Raw genomic sequence first — 26,197 nt, forward strand, 5'->3', positions numbered from 1 at the left:
CTTGGATGCATTTCTCTCCCCCCAGCCTCAGTTTCCCCTCAGTATATAATGGAAATAGTAATCCCTCCTTCGAGCTGGGCTGCTTTGAGGGTGAAACCAAATTAGCGTATGTAAAGTGTTTAGCACAGCTCTTGACATCTAATAACCTGGTTTCATGTACCAATTATTTTCTGTTTTTGCCCAGAGAGGAAAAGGTCTGGCTGAGACCTTTAACCTCTGTCCTCCGCCCCATAGCAAAGTGTGTGTGGGGCGGGGGCACACTTCCCTGTATTTCTGGGCGGGTATCTGACTCAAAGTACCCCTCTCCCCTTGTCCAGCTCCCTAAACCGGTTGGGGCCCTTCTAAAGGGCTCATTAGAGGGGAGAGTCTCCATCTTCATTCCTATCTCCCTTTGAGAACTCTTAGAATGTGGGCAGTAGGGAGGCTGGTATACAAAGGTGGCCAGGCAGCCCTTCAGGGGACAGGAATGGGAGCGCTGGAGGCGGAGTGGGAGGTCGCGATGCTGGGTTCTCCGAGGGTGGGGCCCGGAAGGCCTGATGCCGCGGGCGGGGCGAGCTGGTCGCTCCCTCCTCTCTCCAGAGCTGTTGGACCTGTTGTCCCCCCCTCCACTTCCGGGCTGCTGGGGAGGGGGACGGGCGGCCTCTCCTCCTCTTCACAGCCACCTGTCTCTGTGGCAGAAGCTGCAGTGCCGGGAGCGCGGAGCGGAGCGAGCTGGTGAGGGGCCGGGGCTGCGGGAAGGAGGGGACTCAGCTCGTGGGGCCCGCGCGGGAGGCGGGAGCCGGAGTTCGGGAGCCTAGTTCCTGGGAGAAAAGGAGGGCTTGGGCTCCAGCCTCGTCCCGAGGGAGCCCGGTCTCTGAATCCCTGGGTGACGCGACATGGGTGCTGGTCCCTTACACAGTGGGGTCAGGACTGCCGGACTCGGGGAGGAAGGGGCGTTGAGTACGAAGGGAGGAGAAGGGGTCGCGTTAAAGTGGCCCAAGAGATTGTCGGGGGCCACTGGGCAAGTCCAAGGCCCGACACCCGGGTGGCACGGAGGCTCTGGGTCGCAGAGTCCGGCAGGGGGCGTGCCAGGACCCCGGACTCAAATTCCGGCCCCGCCTACAGCGGGGTGCCGCCTCCCGAGCCCTCGAACCTCGTCCCAACTTCTTCCCCCGCCCCTGGAAGCTCAGACCACGCCCTCGGAGTGCTCAGGCCCATCCTTTGAACTCCTAGGCCCAGCCTCCCCGAGCACTCCGCGAGGCCAGGCCGTCGGGTGCGGCGCCGAAGACCCTAGGCCACGCCCCACGCTTCCAGGCCACGCCCCGGAGCCAGGACCACGCCCACCCCGCAGGAGTCCGAAGCGGCCATGGGGACTCCCAGTAGCCCGGAGGAGAGGTCCGGGTCCCCGCCGGTCCCCGAGTGCGACGCAGAGGTTCAGCCCCAAGGGGCCTCCCAGCCCCATGATCACCCCGATGAGCCCCGCGAACAGGAGGCGCCCGGGGTCCCGGCGGAGCTTCCTAGCGGCCAAGGAGTTGAGCAGCAGACTGAGGAAGAGGAAGAAGTGGGAGAAGGCAGCAGCACCGAGAGCAGCCGGGAGGAGGTGAGGGCCCTTAGGGCGGCAGCCACTGGGAGATCCAAACAGGTGACCGGACACAGGCCGGTGGAGAGAAACCCGAGGGACAGAGACCTGGAGACAGGGAAAAACACAGAGATGGGGAAAGACGACAGAGAAACAGACAGCACCAGATAGATCCACGAGCAGACCCAATAGAGACTGACCCAAACGGGTGACCAGACACAGATACAGGCACTGGGAGAGAGACCCAGAGATAGGGAGAGACAAACCTGGACTTGGACCTAGAAAGCCCCAGACCTACTGAGAGACAGAAACCAGAGAGAGACACAGAGACCCTTGAGACAAAGACCCCAAGAAGAGACTGAGAGATGAAGGAGGGAGGCGAAGAGAGAGAAAGAGTCCCAGAGATTCAGAGCGATGGTTAGAGACCCAGAGGGCAACCCGGAAACTAAGGGTGAAATTACTCAGAAAAAGAGAAATACGGGCGCAGAAACCTGGAGAGAGGGAGAAACTCCGAGGGAGAAAGAGACCTCATGATTCAGAGACAGAAGACAACTGAGAGACGGGGGGAGAGACTTAGACGTGGGGAGAAAAATGGGACATGGGGCGCAAAGAGAATGGGACCTAGATTTAAAAACCAACCAACCAACAACAACAAAAATCACCTTCCATGAATCGGCTTTGTACCCCCTTCCTGAACTGTGAGCCCCTACGATACAGAGGTCCCCAGGTCTGCCCCTTCCCCCACCCGCCTTACAGATCAAATGGGCATGGTGGTGGAGTTAGGCTGACCGTGACCCCCAGAGAGGGATGAGGGCTTGGGACCAGACCTATAGTGACTGTAGGAGGCTAGACCTTTTCCATTTGACCCGCCCTCTCCAACTGCCCTCTCCAACTTCAGCCCGAGGGCGCGCCTCGGGCACAGACGCCGGCCACGCCCTCCACCTGCACCCCCTATGGGGAAGGGGTGAGAGCAGCCCGGAGGAGGCTCCAAGCCCAGAAGCTGGAGACAGTGACACGTGTTGCCCTGTTGGAGCAGAGACTGAAGGAGCTTCAGCGTCAAAAGAAGGAGCTGAGGATCCAGGTGAGGCTTGGACCCCCTTGGAAAGACTGGCCTCAACTCATCTGCAAGGCCAGCTCCCAGCCCTCCTCGCCCAGGGGTCGGATTCTAGGCCCCCAGCTTCATCCTTCCTCCAAACCGGGTGCTCAGAATCCGGGAGTTCAGGCTCCTGGGCCCCTCATAGGCATCAGAACCCTCAGCCCTGGACTTATGGACCTTGCAGATGGAGGTGGAGGTGGCCCTGATACGGGGTGAGCTGGCTGGAGAGCGAGTGGCCCTGCGGCGGGAGGAGGAGCAGCTCCGAGAGCTGCTAGGGCAGCAGGTGGTCGAGGAGCCGGGCAGCCAGGAGCGGGAACAGGTTTGTTCACCTACTGTTTCTTTTCCAGTGGTTTCCTTCCTTGCCTGTGTGTATGGAGGGAGATATTCGTGGTGTTTTTGCTGGTGACTTGTCCCCCGACCCCACCGTGGTCCCTGTTTCACTTGGGATCCAGAGACGCTGAGAACAGATTTTCCCTCCTCCCTCCCTGACTGTGATTCTAGACTTGACTCATTGGGCCTTCTTCCTTGACTCCCTCTGCTTTTGCTTTTTAAATATCATATTAGGAAAAATCTCAAATCCACAAAAATCAAATAGGCAGACAGCCTCCCTCCATGCCCCGTGCTCCCCAACTTCCACAATCATAAATCTTCCTTTCTTCTTTCATGTCCTCAATTTGCTTCCTGCTCCCTAGTTTTAAAAGCACATCCTCAGCATCATAAACTAGTACATACTTTAGCATGTACCATTTGCAAATAAGATCTCCTTTTTAAAAACATCACCATGACATCTTATTATCTCACCTTAGGAATTTTTATTTTTTTTAAAGAGAAAGTGAGAAAGAGAGAATTTTTTTTAATGTTTTATTTTTCGGCCGACACAACATCTTTCTTTGTATGTGGTGCTGAGGATCGAACCCGGGCCGCACACATGCCAGGCGAGCGCACTACCGCTTGAGCCACATCCCCAGCCCCAATTTTTATTTTATTTTTTATGGTGCTAGGGATGGAATCCTGGGCCCACTCATGCTAGGCAATTGCTCTGCCACTGAGCTACTCCCCAGCCCTTACCTTAATAATCAATAAGTTTTATTATTGTCTTATTTCTAGTCCATTTTCATTTTTCCCTAGATTGTCTCAAAATCACCAGTTAACAGGGGGCTTGTTTGAATCAGACTGAGTGCCAAGCTTGGTTGTGATGTCTCATGTGACTTCAGCACCACTGGTTCTCACCAACGGTGTCTGCTCCTTGCTGTCTGTTGAAGAAACCAAGTATCCTATCCCTCAGATCAGGGAACATTTAGACCTGGGGAGACACAGGGGGCTGGAGGGGCATTTGGGACAGAGGGGCAGCATGGCACTAGTGCACAGAAATTAAAAGTGTATGATGTGGCTGATTGCATGCCTGTGGTGACCCTCAGTGGCCCTCTGTTGCCGTGAGCAAGTGGTTGCTTAGCTATAGAGGCTCAATCCGATTTAGATGTGCTTTGTGCTTTCTGAGCGAGAATCAGGGACATCATTTCTGGGTGTCCGACCTCTATGAGGTCACTCTGATCTCTTTTAATAATCTTTTACCTAAGGATTTTTACCATTCATCAGTAATCATTGCTTGGATTCGGTATAATTATAGCCTGGAAAATGTGACTTTGTAATTTTATCAGTCTTTCTCTTGGCAAGTAGCTTGTATGTTGGCATTTGGGGGAGCTGGGTCCAGGGCTCTCATTTAGAATCAAACACCTCATATTTCTCCAACCCTGATTTCTCGCCTGAGGTCTATTTATGTGCCTGCCTTCTTAGGATAAGGGTTTTTAGGTATTCCTTCCTTCTTCAGACCAAGAGGCCAGGCTCCCAGCCCTCTTCCCTCAGACTGAAGGGGTCCAGGCCCCAGCCCTCCTCCCTCAGGCCCAGGGGTCCAGCCCAGCCTCCTCCCTCAGGCCCAGAGGTTCTGGCCCAGCCCTCCTCCTTCAGATCCAGGGGTCCAGGCCCAGCCCTCCTCCCTTAGACCTAGGAATCCAGGCCCAGGCCTCCTACGTCAGGACCCGGGGTCCAGGCCCAGCCCTCTTCCCTCAGACCCAGGGGTCCTCAGCCCTCCTCTGAGGAGAAGCCAGGAGTCTGCTTCTCTTTCTTTATCATTTCTAAAGCTGTCCTTGGCAACTCTTCTCCACTTCGATTGTCCCTTTGCCTCTTGGTCACCAGGTCCTACATGCCTCCCTTTCTGTTACCCCCAAGCTCACCAGTCACCGTGTTCTGCTTCCCGGTGTGTCTCTGGTCCATCTCTTTCGCATCCCCCCTGCCCAGGCCCAGCTCACTCACTGCTTTGAGGACTCCTGCAGGAGCTGGTCTCCGCCCTTGTGTTCCTTCTCCCCAGGGGATTCCAACGCCCTGCCCTGCTCCATCCCTTCACTCCTTCCATGGCTCCCCATTGACCGAACCTGACTGAGCTCCGTGGGCAGCCCTCTCGCTGTTGTGTCCCACAGGCCCCTCCTCCCTTCCCACTTCTCCCTGGCTGAGGTTTGCCCCGCAAAGTTCATGCACTTTTAATTCCCGTGTACTAGTGCCATGCTGCCCCTCTGTCCCAAATGCCCCTCCAGCCCCCTGTGTCTCCCCAGGTCTAAATGCTCCCTGATCTGAGGCTTTAAATTCCCCATCCCAGGAGCTGGGCTATGGCTCAGTTGGTAGAGTGCTTGGCTCACGTGCACAAGGCCCTGGGGTCGATCCCCAGCACCAAAAAAAAAAAAAAAAAATCCCCATATCTGGGAACCTTTGGCTACCCCAGGCTCCTGCATCTCTGTTTTCACTGCTCTGACCTCAGCTGTAAATGGCTGTGTGTCCTCCTGGAGGGCAGGGCCTGGGCTAGGGACCCAGCATTACCCAGTATGGCGATGTTTCCCGTTCACTCCTTCACTTGTTTCTTTCTTTTCCCCTTCCCTCCTTCCTATTCTGTTTCACTCTCTTTTTTGCCACACTGAGAATGGAACTCAGTTCCTTGTGACTACTAGGAAAGCATCTACCATGGAGCTACAGCCCAGCCCTTTTCTCTTTCTTTCTTTCTTTTTTTTCTGTTTTTGAATTAGGATTTCACTAAGTTGCTGAGGCTGGTCTCGAACTAATGATCCTCCTGCCTCAGCCTCCTGAGTAACATGTGCCACTGCACCTGGCTTCTCCTTCATTTATTTCCCAAACAACTGTTGACTTGGAGCCTCCTCTGGGGGGTGCAGCACAGGAGTGAACCAGACAGTCAGAGTCCTGCCCCCGCGGAGCTGACACCAGGCAGGGTCTGAGGTCTGGCTGGTCTTGCCCCTGCTGGCCTGCTTCCCTCTCTGAGCTCATCTGAAGCTGAGTCTGGTCGCTTTTCAGGAACAGAGGCAACTAAGGCAGGAGCGGGACCGCGTGGAGGGTCTCCGCCACAGACTTCAGGAGGCCCAAGGACAGCTGGACTCCCAGCCAGAGGACCAGCGGGAGCGACTTCTGCAGGGGGTACAGGAGGTGAGGGCCCTCTGGACCCTCTCTAGGACCTGATGTCCAGGCCCCACGGGTCCAGACTCCAGCCTCCTCCCTCAGCCCCTCAGCCTTCTTTCCTCATTGACCAACAATCCAGGCTGCAGCCACAACTTTCCTCCAGGCTTTTTATGTCCCCACTCACAGATGAGGGAACAGCTGGATGTGGCCCAGCGCGCTTATGAGGACCTGGAGTTCCAGCAACTGGAGCGGGAGAGCCGGCAGGAGGAGGAGGAGCGGGACCGCCCTGGGCTCCAGCTGCCGGACCCCAAGGTCCAGGAACTTCAGGCCAGTGTGGCCCAGCACAGGGTGAGTGTCAGTGACTAAGCCTGCCCCTGAGGCCATTCCTCTTGTCTGCCCCACTGCGCGTGCGTCGCTGAGCTGACTGAACTGTTGGTGTGTCACACCCGGTGCTGAGCGTCCCAGGGTCTTCACTTGTTGAATCCTCACACAGGCCGACAGACAAGTCCTGTTCTACTTTTTCCATATCTTAAATGAAGAAGCAGAAGGTCAAAGTTCTTACATTATCTCTCAAAGTCACTTAGTTCTAAAAGGTAGAGCTGGGATTGGAACCTTCGCAGTCTTGGCCACCACGCTCTGTGCCTCTCGGTCCCTGGTCCAAACAGATGTGGTCACTAGTCCGACCTGCAAGCTTCACGTTCAGGGTCTGACAGGTTCTGTGGGTACTTCACACAGTTTCCCACTTTCTGGACTAGAAAGTTCTGAGGGGGGGGTCTCCTCCTCCCACCTCTGCTTCTGGATCTTCTTGTCCCTCTCTCTTCCCTTCCTCGGTGAGGACTGTCCTTCTTTCTGTCTCCTGTTTCTATCTTGTCTTCTTCCTCTGCATTTTCTCTACATTTCTGTCTTTGAGGTCTGTCCTGGTTGCCATTCTTTGGACCTATTCTGGTTTGTCCCCTCTGTCTGTCCCTTTGTCTCTGTTCTGTGTGACTCTCTGGGGTTGCTATCTCCCTAGGCCTCTGCCTATATCTCAGTTCCTCCCTCCCCTCCCACCCACCCCGGATCTCTTCTAGATCCCCAAATGGGAAAAGAACCTCGCAGGCCCCTCCCTGGACATTCAGATCTCACCTTCTCTAGACTCACAGGGAGGACATGATTCTCTGGGAGGGTGGGCTGGGGCTCCTGGAGCAGCTGAGTAACCAGGGTGGCGGGGGGTGGCCCTGCAGCGCCGGATCCAGGTCTTGGAGGAGCAGCTCAAGTCTCTGGGGGAGCAGATGGTGGCTGAGAGCCGGGGGCTCAGCCAGGAGAAGGAGGAGACCCGTCGGGCCCTGGCCCAGGTGAGTTTCCCTGGAGACCTGTCCCAGGTACTCACTTCCCTCAGGTGTCCCACCATCTCCCTGGATCATGCCTCCTGGCTATGGGGATGGCCCATTTTGGCTTCACCATGTGGTAAGCCGTGATGCCCTCCCTAGGAACAGAACCGATTCCTCGAGCTTAACCGCCTTCAGGAGACACCTGGTGGGGACTTCTCTGAGCCCAACCAAGCTCTCACAAAGGTATGGCGATTTTACATGCCTGTCAGGCTCCCCACCTCAGACCTAGGAATCCAGGCCTCAGCCCTTCTCCCTCAGACCTGGGGATCCAGGCCCAGCCCTCCTCCCTCAGACCTGGGGATCCAGGCCCAGCCCTCCTCCCTCAGACCCAGGGATCCAGGCCCAGCCCTCCTCCCTCAGACCCAAGGATCCAGGCCCAGCCCTCCTCCCTCAGACCCAGGGATCCAGGCCCAGTCCTCCTCCCTCAGACCCAGGGATTCAGGCCCAGTCCTCCTCCTTCAGACATGGGGATCCAGGCCCAGTCCTCCTCCTTCAGACATGGGGATCCAGGCCTCATTCCTCCTCCTTCAGACATGGGGGTCCAGGCCTCATTCCTCCTCCCTCAGACATGGGAGTCCAGGCCTAGCCCTCCTCCCTCAGACCCAAGGATCCAGGCCCAGCCCTCCTCCCTCAGACCCAAGGATCCAGGCCCAGCCCTCCTCCCTCAGACCCAGGGATTCAGGCCCAGTCCTCCTTCTTCAGACATGGGGATCCAGGCCCAGTCCTCCTCCTTCAGACATGGGGATCCAGGCCTCATTCCTCCTCCCTCAGACATGGGAGTCCAGGCCTAGCCCTCCTCCCTCAGACCCAAGGATCCAGGCCCAGCCCTCCTCCCTCAGACCCAAGGATCCAGGCCCAGTCCTCCTCCCTCAGACCCAGGGATTCAGGCCCAGTCCTCCTCCTTCAGACATGAGGATCCAGGCCTCAGCCCTCCTCCCTCAGACCCAGGGATCCAGGCCCAGTCCTCCTCCCTCAGACATGGGGGTCCAGGCCCCACCCTTCCTCTATTGGGGTCCAGAATTCCCCACTCAGGAGCTCAGGCTCCAGCCCTTCCTCCTCAGGGATCGGCAGTGCAGGGGGCCCACAGCCCTTGCTCTTATTGGGAGACTAGACACTAAGGACCACATTCTAGCTCCTCTTGTGACTGAGCCTTTGTTTTTCCATCTGAGAACTGGGGGTGCCTCTGTGTTCTCTTCATCTCCCCTTAATCTTTGCATCCTCTCCCCAGCTGCTGTTCACCCAGAAGACAGACCGGCAGCTGCTAGTGCTTCAGGACCCCACCAGCCACTCTGCTGCCACCTCTACCTCTTCCTGCCTCTTCTCTGTCCACAGCTCCCTGCAGGTGCCTCCCCTGCTTCCTTTGCCCATGCGCCTGTTTGGTCAGTCGGGAGGGAGGGCCTAAAAGCAGAGCCCAAGTCCAGAACTTCCACTGGGCTCTGTGTGGGGGCGAGGGAGATAGGGAAGCTTGACCAAGGGGTATTTGATGACTCCAGTTTTATTTATTTATTTTCTTCCTTCTGCCTAACACCCCACGTCTTCCCTGAAGAAATAAGAGCATGTGCAACCCAGAAGTAAATTTTAAAAGTGACCAAACAGGGTGTATGGGTAAGAAGGTCTCTGTGTCCCTGAAGGCCCCTAGGCCCTCTCTCCAGAAGTAGGGCATCTGCTTGGTTCTTGATCCTTCCAGAACTCTGTGAAAAGGGGGCCCCTTGAGCTGTGGGTGTAGCTCAGTGGCACAGCATTTGCTTTTCTGCATGAGGGCCCCAGTTTGATCCCAAGCACCACAACATAAACAACCCCCAAAACTGGAAGCCCCATTTTCTTAATGGCTTAAACATTTATTGAATGGGTTGGTACTATTATTTATTTTTTTTAAAGAAGTGGAGCAGAAAATATCCAAGTGCTATGAATGAAGTAAGGTAAATATTACACGAAAAAAAGTCTTATTTCTGTAAGCACTTAGAAATTGGTAGCTCTCATTATATCATGTAAACTTCTTTTACCCCAAAATGTGTGTACTAGCTAATTGTTTTGGGGTTTTTTGTTGTTGTTGTTATTATTGTTGTTGTTGTTGTTTTAAGTTATATATGATAGCAGAATCCAGCTTGATATAATTATCCACACATGGAATATCTTTCTCTAGTTAGGATCCCATTCTTACGGATGTTCTTGATGGTAGGATTCACTGTGTTGTTTTCGTATGGGTACAGGGAAAATGATGTCAGATCCATTCCACTGTCTTTCCTTTGTTGTTTTTAATTTTTTATTATCGTTCTCCATTATGGAAACTGTTCTCTGTTGATACATTTAGAGCTGCCTCATCATTGTTTTTTTTTTTTAAACATTGAGTTCTTTTGGGAGACTCTGGTTTTGTTTTGTTTTTTTAACAACTTTATTTATTTATTTATTTATTTGTGGTGCTGAGGATCGAACCCAGGGCTTTGCACATGCTAAGTGAGCACTCTACTGCTGAGCCATAACCCCAACCCCAGCCTCATCATTTTTAATGGCTGTAATAATAATATAAACAGTAACAATAGTAGTAATAACAGCTACTTATCAAGTCCTTGGAGAGTGCCTGACATACTTAGAAATGCTTCATATAGATTCACCCACTTAATTTTTTAGGGGGACAGATACTGGGAATTGAACTCTGGGGTACTCAACTACTGAGCCACATCTCCAGACCTATTTTGTATTTTACTTAGAGACAGGGTCCTATGGAGTTGCTTAGCTCCTTGCAGTTGCTGAGGCTGGCTTTAAACTCACAATCCTCCTGCCTCAGCTTCCCAAGCTACTGGGATTACAGGTGTGCGCCACCGCGCCTGGCTTATCCACTCAATTTTTGCAACAATTCTACAGGCAGATTATCTCCATTTTATTGGTGAAGAAACTGAGGCAGAGAGGTTAACTTACTTAGCTAGGTGCCATGTGCCAAAGCTAGGATTTGAACCCAAGCATTCTGTTTGCAGAGCCTGTGTTCTTTTTTATTGTATTTTAGGTGGTGATGGGGATGGAACCCAGTGTCTCTTGCATGCTAGACAAGTACTCTGCCACAGAACCCCAGTCCCAGCCATGACAATGTTCTGGCTTCCGTGTGGCACACAATTCTATTGTGGGGCATTGAGCTGCCCTCCCTCTATAGGCAGTGATGGAAGGTTTTGCAGTTTAAGCAGTGTTGTGAAGAATACCTGTGTATGTGTGCACGTGTATGCATTTATGCAAAAAATAACATTTATGCAAACAATGTTAATTACTATTATATCACCAAATACTATTATATTCAATATAAGCATATATTATTGTATTATCATATTATTATACATAATTTATATTTCATATTCATGAATTAATATTTAAAATTACTTTAAAAATGTTTATTACTTAATAAATGAATATGAATTATTAATGATCATTAATAACAATATTCCATTTTTAGCATTTAGGATAGGCCAGTGTCTGTTCAAAGCCATTCTGTCCCTTTTTGCCACGTGGGATTATTATTATGTGGAGCTGAGAAACAACTCCTGGCAATTTCACGTGGTTCAGCCTAATATAGAGAATTTCATATCTTTCTCAGAAGAACCCCCAAGAGCAGGACCTATTATTATTTGGGTGACGGTTAATAGATTTAACTTTCTAGCTGGTTCTTGTGGAAATCTGAGAAGCTAGAGTGTCAGCTATGTTGCTAGACAGTGTGGCCAGAGCAGAGTAGATGCTCAGTGAGAGCTGCTGTTTCTCTACTTATTAGTATTATTATAATTATTTTCATCCTTGATCTATTCACCCTCATCTGTTTATATTTTTTATTTTTTGTAACTGCATCAGCCTCTCACTAATGTTCCCATTTTAATTCTTTTTTTCCCAATAATTTATTCTTTTTCTGTGTGCTGGCATTTGAATCCAGGGCCTTGCATGTCCTAGGCAAGTGCTCTACCACTTGAGCTACATCCACAGCTCTTTTTATTTTTGTTATTATTACTATTATTGTGTGTGTGTGTGTGTGTGTGTGTGTTTTGCTGGGGATTGAATCCAGGGCCTTGTGCATGCGAGCAAGCACTCTACCAACTGAGCTATATCCCCATCCTTCTTGTTATTTTTTGAAGCAGGATCTTGCTAAGTGCTAAAGCTGGCCTCAAACTTGCGATCCTCCTGCCTTAGCCTCCTGAGTTGCTGGGATCGTAGGTGTGCACCACCACACCAAGCCCAATAATAATTCATTCTTCACACAACAGCCAGAGTGATCCTCATCCTTCCTGCTTTAATTCCTCCGTCCCCAAGACCGTCAGTGGCTTCCCAGGCTTCCTCACCATGAGCTGCAAGTGCTGATATGGCGCCCGCATGTCTCACCACTCCTCCCTATTCACTGTGCTCAGCATTGATCCACCAACATTCTATACTTTTTTATGCCTCAGGGCCTTTGTACTTACTGATCCTTCCACTTGAAGCACCATCCCCCCCAGTTTTCCTTGAACAACTCATCCTTTGGGGCTGGGAGTTGGTGTTCAGAAGCCTGTACCTGGTTTTCTAATTAGAAAATGATCCTTTTTGATAGTACTCTGTTCTCTTTTTACACAGCAATTTCTGATGATGAGTTCATTTGTAGGATGGCTCACTCAGTTCCTTAGAATGGAAGCACCATGCAGACAAAACTGGGGTCTGCATTGCCCAGTCCCATTTGCCAATTATCCAAGAGCTCCCAGCCAGGAAGTGCTGGGAATATGGCTGAAGGAAAGCCCAGGGACTCGGGTCTCAGTTTCCTCTCTGTGAAGTAGAGCGAACATTTCCCAACTCAGGGTTTTTTGTTTTGTTTTGTTGAGATAGGAGTCTCCCTACCTTGCTAGGGCTGGCCTTGAACTCACAGACTCATATGATCCCCTACCTCAGCCTCCCAAATAGCTCAGACTACAGGTGCCACCACCACACGTGGCCTCACAGGGCTTTTAGGAGCTTAAGTGGGCCTGCAGAGTGCCAGGTACAGTCGTCCCTTGGGACTGTAAAGGATTGTCTCCAGGACCCCCAAGGAGACCTATATCTCAGGAGACTCTAGTCCTTATATAAAATGTTGGAGTACTTGCAGTTAACCTCGACACATCTTCCTGTATTCCATAAAACACTGGAGATAACTTAGACACTTACACATGATGGAAATGGAAATGGTTATTGTACTGCATTGTTAAGTGAATAAGGACAAGAAACAAAGTTTGAACATGTTGAGGACAGATACAGTTTTCCTTTCTCGCAAGTATTTTTGGCCTGCATCATATTGAATCCAAAGATGCAGAACCCACAGATAAGGAGGGAAAGCTGTATGCTGGAGACAGATAATGAGCTCTTGATAAATGCCAGCCATTAAAAAAAAAAACTTAATATTGAAACGAGACAAGTGTGGAAAATCACATCAAACAAATGCACAGCTGAATTATCATACGGGAACATTCTGGTAAGTGCCACTTGTGTTACGAGATAGTACCTCCCGGCCAACTTGTAATTCTTCTTTATGAAGTCCAGAACAGGTGGAACTATGTATCTGTGGTTTCGTAAGTCAGAAGAATGGTCCCTTGACAGATGTGTCACTGGCCAGGAAGAGGGACAAGGAAGCCTTTGGAGTGATGGGCCTGTTCTGTGTCTCCATGTGGGTGGCTGGTATGCAAGTGTAAATATATGTACATTGTACCCAGCTGCACGTGTGTAAGTCTGTGCACTTCTCACCTTATTATATATATGGATATGTTATTTATGCATTTATATATATATGTGTATGTATACACACACACATACACATACACATGTATGTGGATGTGTATTTATTTATTTATTGCCGTATTGAAAATTTATTTAAAACTGAGCTATATCCCTAGCCCTTTTTATTTTTCATTTTTAAAGAAAAATTTTAATGTATATGCTTTTTTAGTTGTAGATGGACACAAGACCTTTATTTTTTATTTATTTATTTTTATGTGGTGCTGAGGATGGAACCCAGGGCCTCACATGTGCTAGGCGAGTGCTCCACCACTGAGCCCCAGCCCCTTGTTTTTCATTTTGAGACAGAGTCTTGCAAAGGTGCCCAGGCTGGCCTGGACCTGTGATCCTCCTGCCTCGGCCTCCCTAGTTGGGGTTACAGATGTGCACCACCATGTGTAGCTCAACTTCAGAATGCTTTTATTAACCCCCAAAGAGCTGGGATATAGCTCAGTTGGTAGAGTGCTTGCCTGGCATGCACCAGGCCCTGGGTTCAATCCCCAGCACTGCCAAAAAAAATAAAGAAACCCTGCACCCCAGAGCCACCACTCCTCAATTTGCCCATCTCTCCCAGCCCCTGGTGATCACTATTCTACTTCCTGCCTCTGTATTTATTTGCTCTATATTAATTTACTCTGGATACTTTATATAAATGGTGCCATAGACAGTGTGGGCCTTTGCAGTTGGCTGCTTTGACTCATGTTGACAGCAGGATTTTTGAGGGTGGCAGATGTAACTCAGTAGTAAAGTGCTTGCCTGGCTTGTGCGAGCCCTTGAGTTTTATCCTCAGCACTGTGGGGGGAAAAATACAGATTTTTGCTGGACGCAGTGGCGCATGCCCATAATCCCAGCAGGTTCAAAGCCAGCCTCAGCAACAGCGAGGCACTAAGCAACTCAGTGAGACCCTGTCTCTAAATAAAATTCAAAATAGGGCTGGGGATGTGGCTCAGTGGTTGAGTGCCCCTGAGTTCAATCTCCGGTGCCAAAAAACAAAAAACAAACAAAAAAAAGATTTTTGATCTGTGCCCATTAGGTGGTAGTTTTACGTGGCAGTTCTCTAACTTTCTGCTGAGATGGAACACCTCTTCCTGAGTGCTTGGGCCTTGCATGTTTTCAGGGCTCCTTTGGTCTCCAGAGGACTGGAAGCCTGACCCGGAGAAGAGGAGAGAGAGGGAGCCAGAGAGGATCCCCACGACCTCTGTCCCTCCATTGTACTGGTGAGGGCCTCTCCCATTCCCCACCTACTCTCCTGCCCCCATCTCCTCCCATCCTGCTGCAGACTATGGAGATGGGGCAGGGAGGAGCAGAGGGACTTGGGCCTGGGAGTGTCCTGGTCTCCTCATCTGGTCCCCTCTCCCTCAGGACCCCTTGAGGCCTCGACTCTCACACCAGCAGTGGAGGCCTCTGGGAGACACCCGCTCTATCAGCTGCTAAACTGTGGCCCTGGGAACAGGTGAGACGTCAGGGAGAAGGGGTGGGGAGATGGGAGGAAGAGGCCCAGGCCTGGTAACCCGCCAATCTCTGTTCCCTGGTTCCAGCTGCAGGGCCACCCTCCACCCAGACATCGCTCACATGGAGAAGCTTCTGCATCAGGCGATCGCAGAGAGGGAGCGGCTGATCAAGGCCAGGGTGAGACTCATTCTTCTTTAGGAACAGGAAACCCTACTTCAAGTCCTCTTCCCTCAGACCCAGGGGTCCAGCCCAGCCCCCTCTCTCAGGGCCAGGGGTCCAGCCCAGCCTCCTCCCTCAGACCCAGGGGTCCAGGCCCAGCCTCCTCCCTCAGACCCAGGGGTCCAGGCCCAGTCTCCTCCCTCAGACCCAGGGGTCCAGACCTAGCCTCCTCCCTCAGACCCAAGGTCCAAGCCCAGCCTCCTCCCTCAGACCCGGGGGTCCAGGCCCAGCCTCCTCCCTCAGACCCGGGGGTCCAGGCCCAGCCTCCTCCCTCAGACCCGGGGGTCCAGGCCCAGTCTCCTCCCTCAGGGCCAGGGGTCCAAGCCCAGCCTCCTCCCTCAGACCCGGGGATCCAGGCCCAGCCTCCTCCCTCAGACCCGGGGTCCAGTACATTTTCCTGGTTGGCATTCTCATTGATTCTTTCATTTGAAATCTACAGGAAGGAATGAAAAAGAGCAGAGAAAGTTCCTCAGGCCCAGCTCTTCCTGCCATCATGGTCAGTCCTGCCTCTCCCTACCCTCCCTGCTCAGGTCCTCCCCCTGGCTTTGGTCCTGTCTTGCATTTCACTCTGTGTCCCCTGCAATGTGACAGAAAAAGGGCCCTGGGCTTGATAAGGGAAGGGGAGTCAAAAGGACCCCATTTCTGTTCCCAGTTCAGCCATCTGTGTCAGCAGCCCGCCCATGGGTACCTTGCTCCATATTCTTATTTTAATTCTTGTTCTTATTCTTGGCTATACCTCATGAGATTATTAATTATTCTATAATATAGTCATATAATTCCATATGCATATTTCTCTAATTGTCTCAAATGTCTTTGGAGGTTTATTTGAATCCAGATGCAAACCAAGCATTTGGCTAAAATGTCTCTAACTGTTCTCCTCTCTCTCTCTTTTTTTTTTTTAAATGCCATTTATTCATGAAAAAAAATTGAGCCATTTATCCTGTGGGTTTTTTCACATTCTGAATTTTGCTGACATCTACTTTATTAAACTTCTAATAATTTATTTACTTATTTTAGTGGTACTGGGTGCTTTACCACAGAGCTATATTCCCAGTGTTTTTATTATGATTATTATTATTATTTTGAAATAGGGTCTTGCTAAGTTGCCTAGGCTGTACTTGAACTTGTGATCCTCCTGCCTTGGTTTCCCAAGTTGCTGGGATTATGGGCATGTTCCATTGTGATGGAGTAAATATATATATATATATATATATATATATATATATATATATATATATTTTTTTTTTTTTTATCTAGCCTGAACATATTTTTGTTATAAATAATCATACAGTATTGAGAAAGTAAGGTCACCTTCCCCTCTCTGATCTTGCTTCTGCACAGGTGTTGTTTGTTTTTATTGTTGAGATGTCTTTTGAGTCTTTTTATACTTTTCCACTCATATCTACTGATCAAAACTTTGTGAATTTATTTGTCCTATAATTGAGCACATCATTCCCAACCTGCTTTTTGTTTTCTCAACCATTTATCCCTCCATTAGTCATTCCACCCGAGATGTATCAGCTGCCTACTATGTGCTAGGCCCTGGGTGACAGCAGTGACCTATATAAAAATCCCTGCCTTCCAGGAAGTTGATGTGTATTGGGGATGATAAACAAAAAGCAGCATCCATAAGTCAAACAGATAACATGTCAGATGCCAGTCAGAGCCAGGTGGCCCCACGCAGCCGGCAGGGTGGTGGGGCTTCTGGGTTCTTAGGCACAAGCTGAACCTCATTAAAAATGGAGGGCTCTGACTTTGAAGCAGTTCGCCCTGCCTTGGAGCCACATCATTTATTAAACAGTCCCTGTTCTGTGTATTGTCCTTACATGTGTGCCCATGCTCTTTGGTGCAGGGGAGCAAGTGTCTCTTGGGATTGGTGCCCAGAAGGAAAGGTCTGGGCTGCAGCTAGCTCAACCTCCAAACAGTCCCAGGAAGGGGGACCTGGGAGACCTGGAGGCTCCCAGAAAGACAGGGACTCTGTGGAGGTGACACAGCCAGGGGGTGGGGGAGTTGAGAGCCCTAAGCCCATCTCTGCTAACCTGGATTGGGACGCAGCTCTGCCACGTCCCAGCTGGGTGGGTGGCCTTGGGGAGCCACTTCCTTTCTGGAAGCCTCATTTCCCCCATGTATCAACTGGGGACGCTAATAGGTTGCTCTGGAGAGGAAACAAGATAATCACTGTGATCTCTTGGCACAGTGCCCAACACATGGTGGGAGCTTCTGTCCTGTATGGTGATCCTTAGAGTTACTGTGTGGGTTTGGTAAGATGATGCAGAGAAGATTCCAGGCCTTAATGGGTGTGTGTTTGTTTTGTATGGGGGATTGAACTCAGGGATGCTTAACCACTGAGCCACATCTCCAGCCTCTTTTATTTTTTACTTTGAGACAGAGTCTTACTAAGTTGCTTCCTGAGCCACTGGGATTACAGACATGCACCACCATGCTGGCTTTAGTGGGGGTTCCTTACACCTAGTCTTTCCTTCCTTTGCAGCAGGTCATCCCCCCACCTTGTCCCCTCTCCCTTGTCTCTAACCAGTGCATCTCCTCTCTGCTCTTCAGGCCTTCTTCCTCTGTCCTGACTTGAGTTTTCTAAGCTCCCTATGGTCCAAGTGCAGTTGGTGCATCAACGGTATCAGTGTCCCTGGGAGTTTGTGGGATATGCAGAACCTCACCTCCACCCAGACCCCTATTCTGGAATGGCCCAGAGTCTGCATTTAAAAAAAAAAAAAAACCCCCGCTGGGGTTCTGCTTTCATGGAGAAGCTCTGTGTCACCTAGAAGCTGTGTGTGCCATCCAGAGGATTATTTCGTGTCTCTATGCCACAATTTGTTCATCTGTAAAATAAGGCTCATAGGAGCCCCATCACAACCATAGAGGTAGAGTCAGTGCTGGAACACGCACCTGTGATCCCAGCTACTCTGTAATCCCAGCTACTCGGGAGGCTGAGACAGGAGCATAGCAAGTTGGAGGCCAGCCTGGGTACTTTAGTGAGACCCTATCGCAAAAAAACTTAAAAAGGACTGAGGATATAGCTTAGCGGTAGAGCGCCCAGGGTTCAACCGGGTCCAGGGATGGGGCGTACTTGATGCCCACAAACCCTAGGCATAATAATACAATAAATGTAGCCGTTGGGGTCATTTTCATGATTGTGGTTGTTAAATCACTGTCCAAAGGCTGTAGCAGGCCTGGCTTCCTCCCGGGCTCCAGCTGCAGCACCTCAGCCACTCCTGAGTCCCATGGTGGGCCTTTTCTCGGCACTCCGCAGGCTCCACCCGCGCCCCCACCCCGCCCTCCAGGCCCCCGCGTCCTGGATCTCCGGCAGCACCTGGAACGGTGGGGCCACAACCCAGAAAGCTGTCCTCATGTGCGCGTGTCCTGTGGCTGCTGCCGAGGACCCCTGGTGAAGATGGGTGGCCGCATCAAGACCTGGAGGAAGCGCTGGTTCTGCTTCGACCGCCAGGCACGTCGCCTGGCCTACTATGCAGGTGAGCCCGGCCTGGAGCTCTGGGGCCCAGGACTTTGGAAGCCCACTCCAGATGCCTCCCCCACCCCAGGCATCTGGGAGTCGCCTCTGCCCCCTCCATCAGGGCTCCGAAGTGCAGGCCCCCACTTGCCCCCTCCCTGAAAGTAGAAGACTTGGGGCCCTTGGTTCCTTCCTCTGATATACCCAGTAATCACCTCTTTTATCCAGAGCCCAGGAGTCCAGATCCCCAGCCCCTTTCCCCTTAAGTGACCTAGAATCCACACACACAGGCCTCCTCAGTAACACAGTTGACAGTTTAGTATAATTTTGGGTTCCAGACCCCATTTTCCTAACTGCCCAAGAGTCTGAACCTGCAATATCAGCGCCCTCCCCTACCCCAGCTCCAGGAATGGGACTCTTTGTCTTTAGGTGGTCCCAAGCTTTCCTTGAGTTCCTTCCCTTCTCAAGGACCTAGGATGCCTGCAGTATTGTCCAGTCTCGGAGACTCCCAATCTCTCATCTAGCATCAACACCCACTCACTCCCCAGCGATGGTACTTCCTGGACCTTCAGACTCTCACCTGTCTCAGACTTGCCCCAGTGACCCGGGCCTGACACATGCCTCTCACTAGCTCTATTTCTCCCTCTCCTTCCTCCACCAGACAAGGAAGAGACCAAGCTCAAAGGTGTCATCTACTTCCAGGCCATTGAGGAAGTCTACTATGACCACTTACGCTGTGCCTTCAAGGTGAAATCCCATTCAGTGCCACCCTGCCCTCTCAGTCAGAGCCTTACCCTGTCTCTAGCTCATTCTGGGCAAAGCCACCCACAGCTGCTACTGTCAGGATACCAGGGTCCAGCATAAGAGACCAGCAGTTCATGGCACTGCCTATAATACTGCATGGTGGCAAATGCCTATAATACTAGCAATTTGTGAGTCTGAGAAAGGAGGACTGTCAAGTTCTAGGCCAGCCTCAGCCATTTAGTAAGGCCCTCAGCAATTTAGCAAGACCCTGTCTCAAAAAAATTTTTTTAGGCCCGGTGCAGTGGTGCACCCCTGTAATACCAGCAGCTGGAGAGGCTGAGGCAGGAGGATCGGGAGTTCAAAGCTAGCTTTAGCAAAATCAAGGCACTAAGCAACTCAGTGAGACCCTGCTCTAAATAAAATACAAAATGGGGCTGGGGTAATGTGGCCCAGTGGTCAAGTGCCCCTGAGTTCAATCACTGGTACCCCACCAAAATTTTTTTTTAAAGGGCTGGGATTGTAGCTCAGTGGTAAAATGCCCTAGATTCAATCCCCAGTACAGGAAAACAAACAAACAAACAAAAAAAAACCACCTCAGACTCTGGCTCTCAGCCACTGTTAATTTTCTTGGACAAAAGTTAAAAGTTTTCAAGCAAAAATCCGGGTTCCATGGTGCATGCCAGTAATCCCAGCTCCTCAGGAGGATGAGGCAGGAGAATTCCAAGTTCCAGGCCACCTTGGCAACTTAGTGAGACTTTGTCTCGAAGTAAAAAAAAGGTCTAAGGATGTATCTCAATGACATTGTAAGCATACACACACACACACACACACACACACACACACACTTGGAAACTCATGCCAAGCTGGGAATAAATGAAGGAAGAGGGCAGAGTAGGACTGAGGCCCACTGAGAGCATGGACATCATACAGCCATTACTTGGCTTCTGCCCATAGTTACCAGATGGGAATGAGCCCGATGGTGTCAGACTTATTTTCTTTTATAAAAATAAATGTTGGAAACTGATGCAGTGTTTAGAATCCTCTGTGGAGAGGAGCCAACCCTGGCTTTCCTTAAGTTAGAACCCCAGCTGTATGACATTTCAGAAAAGTGAGGTCCCTTCTCCAGCCTAGTTTTCTCATCTGCAAATTGGGCAGGCTTCAACCCATGCCCTCAGGGTTTAAAACAGAATGGATGCAGGGGATTTACCCAGCTTGGGTTTGGGAGTAGTTTCTTCATAAATGGGCACTAACTTCCCACAAACCAACCAGGAGGACCGAGATTTGGAGGGGGGCTGGGCGGTGGCCGGAGTCAGCGTCCTAACCACCCTGTACCCTGCCTGTTCCAGAGCCCCAGCCCTCGCCTGACGTTCTGTGTCAAAACCTACGAACGCCTTTTCTACATGGTGGCCCCGAGCCCCGAAGCCATGCGCATCTGGATGGACGTCATCGTCACCGCCGCGGATGAGAACCACGCCCCCTGAGCGGCCCCGCCCACCCGGGGACGTCCTGGCGAAGCTCCGCCCCACACGCAGTAGTGCTCCAAGGCCCCGCCCATCCCGGAAACAGGGGGCCGCCCCTTCTGAACTCTCCCGGGAACCCTGCAGTGGCTGCGGCTCAGCTGGCCTGAGTCGCGGCTCTCGGTGCAGCTGGGGTGGCCCCGCGACGACGGGATCGCCAGTCCCGGGGCCCTGCCTGGGGCAGGAGGACGATTTCAGGGTGGGAAGAAACTATTTATTGGTGCTCCTGTGAAACCGAATTAAACACGGCGGAAAAACAGGGTCGCTGCTGTGGTGTCCAGCCCCTAGGCAGGACGTCGGAGTTACGGGCACCTCTGGGGCCAAGCGTCCCCGCTGTTTCTCGCTTTTAGGAATGGAGACCTTCGCCCTGCTGGCATGGCCGGGAGCAGGGGGTTGGGAGGCCCGTCCTCAGGCTTTTGCAATGTTGTTGTTTTAGTTTGTGGGTTTCTCTGCTTCCGGTTTGACCCACAGCTGTCGGCAGTTTCTGGAACTCCCGGGCCCCCTCTCCCCTCTGCCTGCTCTTCCTTAACCTGCTTGTCATTTCCCAGGTCCAGTTCATGTTCCTTCCTTCAGGAAGTCCTCACTGGCCCCCTTGGCTGGTCAGGCGCCTCCTCTGAGTTCCCATCCTATCCCTGAGCACTGGCTTGTCACCGTGATGACCCGTGCTCTTTATGGACGGGGAACTCCATGAGGACAGAGCCGGGCTGTTCTGGTGACCTCTGTGTCCCCAGTAGGACAAATATTCCATGAAAACGAGAAGAATGTGTCCCTGTCCCCTCTGGGTCTTTTTGTCCATTCTATTTATTTGTCTAGGCATCTCCACACTCCACCCACTTCTCATTTAGGCAGGAGCACCTGTGTTTCCTTCTCCAGGAAGCCCTCCCTGATTGCCCTGACTGAATCAGAGGTTTCCTCAGGGATTTCCACGACAGTCCTGACCACTCTGCCTCCCAGCACAACCTGCCCACTCTGCCCGGTGCTTATCCCATCGTGGCCTTGACTGCCCTAGGCCTTCCTTGCTGATGAATTAGTCTCTCCCTCTGGTCTAGGAGCTCCAGGAGGCAGGGACTGGGGCTCTATTGATCACTACTGAGTCCTTGTCACACACCAAAGGGCTCAGGTGCTGCACACTAGGTGTTGAAGGAATGTCTTATGGTTGAATAAATGAGTTAGGGATAGATGCTAAGGACCAGGAGAGTTGTGAACAAGGCAGCCGGCTCCTGGGCTGACTTCACCTTTAGATCTTACCTGGCACATCCCCTCCTAGGAGAAGCTCTCCTTGGTCCTGAGGCTGGGTCAAGTGCCCTGGCTGCCGCAGTCCTCTCCCTCTCCCCCCACCAGCACTCTAGGCTGTCCCTCTGGAGACAGCTCTTTCTTCCCCTCAGACAGCCTCCTTGAGGATCCCGGATCTCGATCTAGTGTTCCTGAGTCCTGGGAGTACAAATCCCCAGGACCCCAGGTGACCCCACCTCCAGCTGTGAGACTTCTGAATTCTTGGATCAGTTCATCACCCAGCCCCCAGAACGGAGCCAGCTTCACAGGCATGTGACCAATCTGGTCAACAGAAGAGCCCTGCTCTTAAATTTTGTGTTCTGTGATCATCATCTGAAAATTCTTAATAATTTTATCTTTGAATGTGTGTTTGGTAATGAAGTTTGGTGGAACAGTGGAGTTTTTGTTTATTTGTTGTTTGGTTTGGGTACCAGGGCACTTAACCCCTGGGCCACATCCCCAGCCCTTTTTTATATTTTATTAGAGACAGGGCCTCGCTGAGTTGCTTAGGGCCTCACTAAGTTGCAGAGGCTTGCTTTGAACTCAATCCTCCTGCCTCAGCAAGATTCGGGTGGGTACTTGTGTCTCATGGCATCTTGGGGTGAAGCATGGCAGTGGCCCCTGGTGAGGAGGGGAACCCAGCAATCAGGTAGCCCCTGTGAGGGTCCATGCTGGTCCCTCAAGTATCCCTATGCCACATTTCCATTTTACACTGGGCCTCAAAAATTAATGCAGCTGAGTTGGTGTGGCAGTGCATGCCTGGAGTCCCAGCAACTGAGGCAGGAGGATGAAAGTTCAAGACTAACCTGGGCAACTTGAAACTCTGTCTCAAAACAAACTAAGAAAAAAAAAGAGCTGGGAGTGTAGCTCAATGGTAGATCATCCCTGAGTTCAGCCCCCCACCCCCCTAAAAAAGCAACTGACTGGCCCTGCCCATCCCTTCCCTTTTAAGTCCCATAAAGTATGTTCCACAGGGAGTAGATCTGAGACTCAGAGCCTGCCCTGCCCCAGGGGTCACGAACCCCATCATGGATATGGCCCCAGGCTTCTGAGGCCCTGGGTGACCTCTAGCTGCTGGGACTGCTTCTACCTTGACCTCTCTATATATCTACTTGAACCAGATTCTACACTGTCTTTGCAGGGAATTCCGACTGTGGAGAAGGGAAGGAGGCCAGGAGAACATGGAGGTGGTGAATTCAAAACTCCCTCTGGTCTCTGGTCTCTGATCTCTGGTCCTGGGCCAGGTGTAGGTCAGCAGCCCAGAATCTAGGCAGGCCTGAGCAAGAGAAGACTCCCCACCCTGGGTCCCACTCCCTCCCAAGATGCTAGTTCTTCTGGTTGGGCCAGTTGGGGTTCCTCCCTGAAACTCTCCCACGCTGCTGGGGCCTCCTGCTCCCAAGTACACAATAATAGTATTATCACTCTACCTGCCACCCATCAGTCCTCACTCCATCCCTCAGGAGGGAGGGTTTTAATACACATTCAGCAAAGGAAGGAGCTGAAGTTCAGAGAGGGAGATTGAATTGTTTGGGATCACACAGCAAGAAGGCAGGATGAAAATTTCAGTCTATTCAATTTTCGACTTTATACTTTGCCCAATGCCTCATTCCACCATAAAAGACATCTTTTCCTTTCTTATAAAAAGGATACCTTGGAGCTTCAGAGAGGTGAAGTGTCACACAGCAAACCAGATGTGGGGCTGGGATTCTGAGGCTAGGAACAGGGAGGCCAGAGCCAGTGCTGAATGACCTCATAAGAAGTCATTCACTTTCTCTCTCTGAGCTTCAGGAGGATGCCAAGTGACCCCACCTATATGACAAGGGTGCTTGTCATTGCCGGGAACCGGGGTACCTGACAGGGTCTGGAGAACAGAGACCTTAATGGACATAGCCGCTATTTTCCTTGCTATCAGACAGCAAGCCACCCAGATGGAGCCGAGTCTGCTGCTTCCCTTGCTGGGTGAACCTGAACCTCTCTGGGTCTTGGTTTCTTCCTCTGTGAAATGGGCACTTTACTCCACCCTTTAGTTAAAAATTCATGAAGAGGTTGCTTTAAAACAACGAGCTCCCTGCCTGGCACACAGTTGGAGTTCAAGAAGGGGGGCTGTTGGTAACTAATAATAATAACAACAACAATCTATTTATAGTACTAATAATAGTTAATTTTTTTATACTGGGATGAACCCAGGGCATTTTACCACTGAGCTACCTCCCCAGCCCTTTTTATTTTTTATTTTGAGACAACGTCTCACTAAGTTCCTTCAAAATTGCAAAACTCCTGCCTTAGCTCCCTAATTCATTGGAATTTTAGGCGTGTGCCACTGCACTTGGCTGTGGCTAATGCTTCTGTAGCACCTAGAACTAGGCACTTTACACATCTGACATCAGTCTCCACAGCAGCCATAAGGCAGGTACTGTTAAGGTCTTCATTTCACAGAGAAGGACACTGGGGCACACAGAGGCCAGCTTCACAGTTGGTAACCAGAGTGCCCGCATACCTAAGTGTTAGTCCTCAAGCCAGACTGCCTGAGTCTGACCACAGTGCCTCTCTCACTTCCTAGCTGTGTGACCCTGGGCAAGTTGGTTACCCTCTCTCTGCCTCAGTTTCCCCATTTGTAAACTGACTATCTTTAAAAATTCTCATAGGGCTGCAACAGCAGGTAGAGTGTGAAACAGTGTCATAGAAAAAGCTGACTAGGTGTGTTTTTGTCATTATTTCTGTTTATACAGGAAGTTGCTGAACATCAAGGTATTGGGACCACTTGCCCAAGGTCACACAGCAAATCAGAATTTGGGACTCAGACCCAAATCTGGCCAGCTCCAAAACTAAGAGCCATTGCAAAATATGATCTTAGGATCAACCCTAACAAGCAGCAACAGAGACTTCTGAACACAGCCCTGGAGTCAAAGCCAAGTTCTCCACTTCCAACCTCCACTTCTCACCCTCAGTTTCCTCATCTGTGAAATGGGGCTCAGTCCTCTCTTTGCAGAGCTGTTAAGGCAGTCAGGGAGGATTCATAGAGAGTACTCTGCACAGAGTAGGTGTTCAGTAAATGATCATTTAAAAGCCATACTTAAGGTGAGGATTAAATGTGACATTGCGTCCCCCGTTTAGAAGGAGGATCTCCCACCTGTTTCCTTTGCTAGCACTTAAGGCCAAAGTGCACCATCCCTTGCCTCTGCCCACGTTCTCCATCAGGAACACACCTTTGGTGGAACAAGCTGAGTTTATTGCTCCCTGCAATGAGGGAGAATGCACATCATGGGAGACCTGAGAGGCATACCAGTAACAGGAAACTAGAAAAGACTCATTTTAGGATTTGGACTCATGGGTAGTGATTTTGAGGACGGTCCCAGGAAGTGGAGTTTGCTCTGGATTGGTTACTGTCACCAAGAAGGGGTAATTCTATGATTGGGTATTTTTATTAATCTTATTTATGAGACAGGAAAGACAAAGCAAGGTTAAAGTCATAGCTTATATTAATATTAGTAATATAAACAGTCACTTGTATTAGGCAGGATACAAGGATGCTTAGTCATTTTGTGGTTTGCATAATGATCTTATTTGTTTCTGGGTTCAGACATGGGTATGGAGTGGTCTTGATTTTGTCTGCATTTTTCACAGTCACAGCGTGACCTTGGCTGATGCTGGTGTTTGCGAGATGATTTTATGTGCAATAGATCCCTCCACCTCTCTGTGAGTGCCAGGCCGACTCCCAGCTCTTACGGGCTGTTTCTCTCCTTTTACCTAGGAGCTGCCTCATCTGTCCTCTGGTCTTCTCTTGCTTCTTTTAGATTCTTTTCCTTTTATTTTATTTTATCTTTACATGGAGGCCACAGTGGCCCCTTTTCTTTGCTTTAATTGAAGATAACTTTCCTTCAGCAAAGTACATAAAGATGTATCCATGTGGCTGCAAACACCTCTTGCTGGATCTTTCCATTCCTGGGTAGAAGCCCATTGGGTGAATGAACCACTCTTTATTTTCCATTCACTTTTTTTTTTTTTTTTGGTGGTGCTGGAGATCGAACCCAGGGCCTCAGGTATGTCAGGCAAGCACCCTATCACTGAACTACCTCCCCAGTCCCCATTTATTCCTTGACAGATGTTTGCACTACCTCCTGGATTGATCATATTGAAAAGCAAATTTAACCATGTCCCCCAATTGATTTAGACCCTTTCAAAGGTTCCCCACCTTTCTCACAATTCATCCAAATCTCTTCCCTGGGCTTACCCCTGCCTGACTCTTCTGCCTCAGTTTCCCCCCTTCTGTCCTGGGCTTTCCTCTGTGAATGGATAGTGCTGCTTCCC

General features: G+C 50.8%; 1 protein-coding gene across 2 annotated transcripts; it reads left to right on the forward strand.

Moving 5' to 3' along the window:
- The first annotated feature begins 592 nt into the window (after positions 1-592).
- Phldb3 (pleckstrin homology like domain family B member 3) lies at positions 593-22,288 on the forward strand. 2 transcript variants are annotated; one of them, XM_027945809.2, is made up of 16 exons: positions 594-714; positions 1,213-1,579; positions 2,457-2,639; positions 2,839-2,973; positions 6,009-6,137; positions 6,297-6,458; positions 7,334-7,444; positions 7,580-7,663; positions 8,709-8,822; positions 14,340-14,439; positions 14,585-14,675; positions 14,761-14,851; positions 15,333-15,389; positions 18,159-18,378; positions 19,018-19,103; positions 20,447-22,288. In XM_027945809.2, the coding sequence occupies exons 2-16, from the start codon at positions 1,346-1,348 to the stop codon at positions 20,579-20,581; spliced, it is 1,932 nt and encodes a 643-aa protein (XP_027801610.2). In that variant the 5' UTR covers positions 594-714; positions 1,213-1,345; the 3' UTR covers positions 20,582-22,288. The 2 variants fall into 2 exon arrangements, with proteins under 2 accessions (XP_027801611.2, XP_027801610.2); XM_027945810.2 differs by lacking the exons at positions 7,334-7,444; positions 7,580-7,663; positions 8,709-8,822 and having other exon boundaries at positions 593-714.
- Positions 22,289-26,197: the final 3,909 nt, after the last annotated feature.

Source organism: Marmota flaviventris, chromosome 18, assembly GCF_047511675.1.
Source record: "Marmota flaviventris isolate mMarFla1 chromosome 18, mMarFla1.hap1, whole genome shotgun sequence".
NCBI lineage: Eukaryota > Metazoa > Chordata > Mammalia > Rodentia > Sciuridae > Marmota > Marmota flaviventris.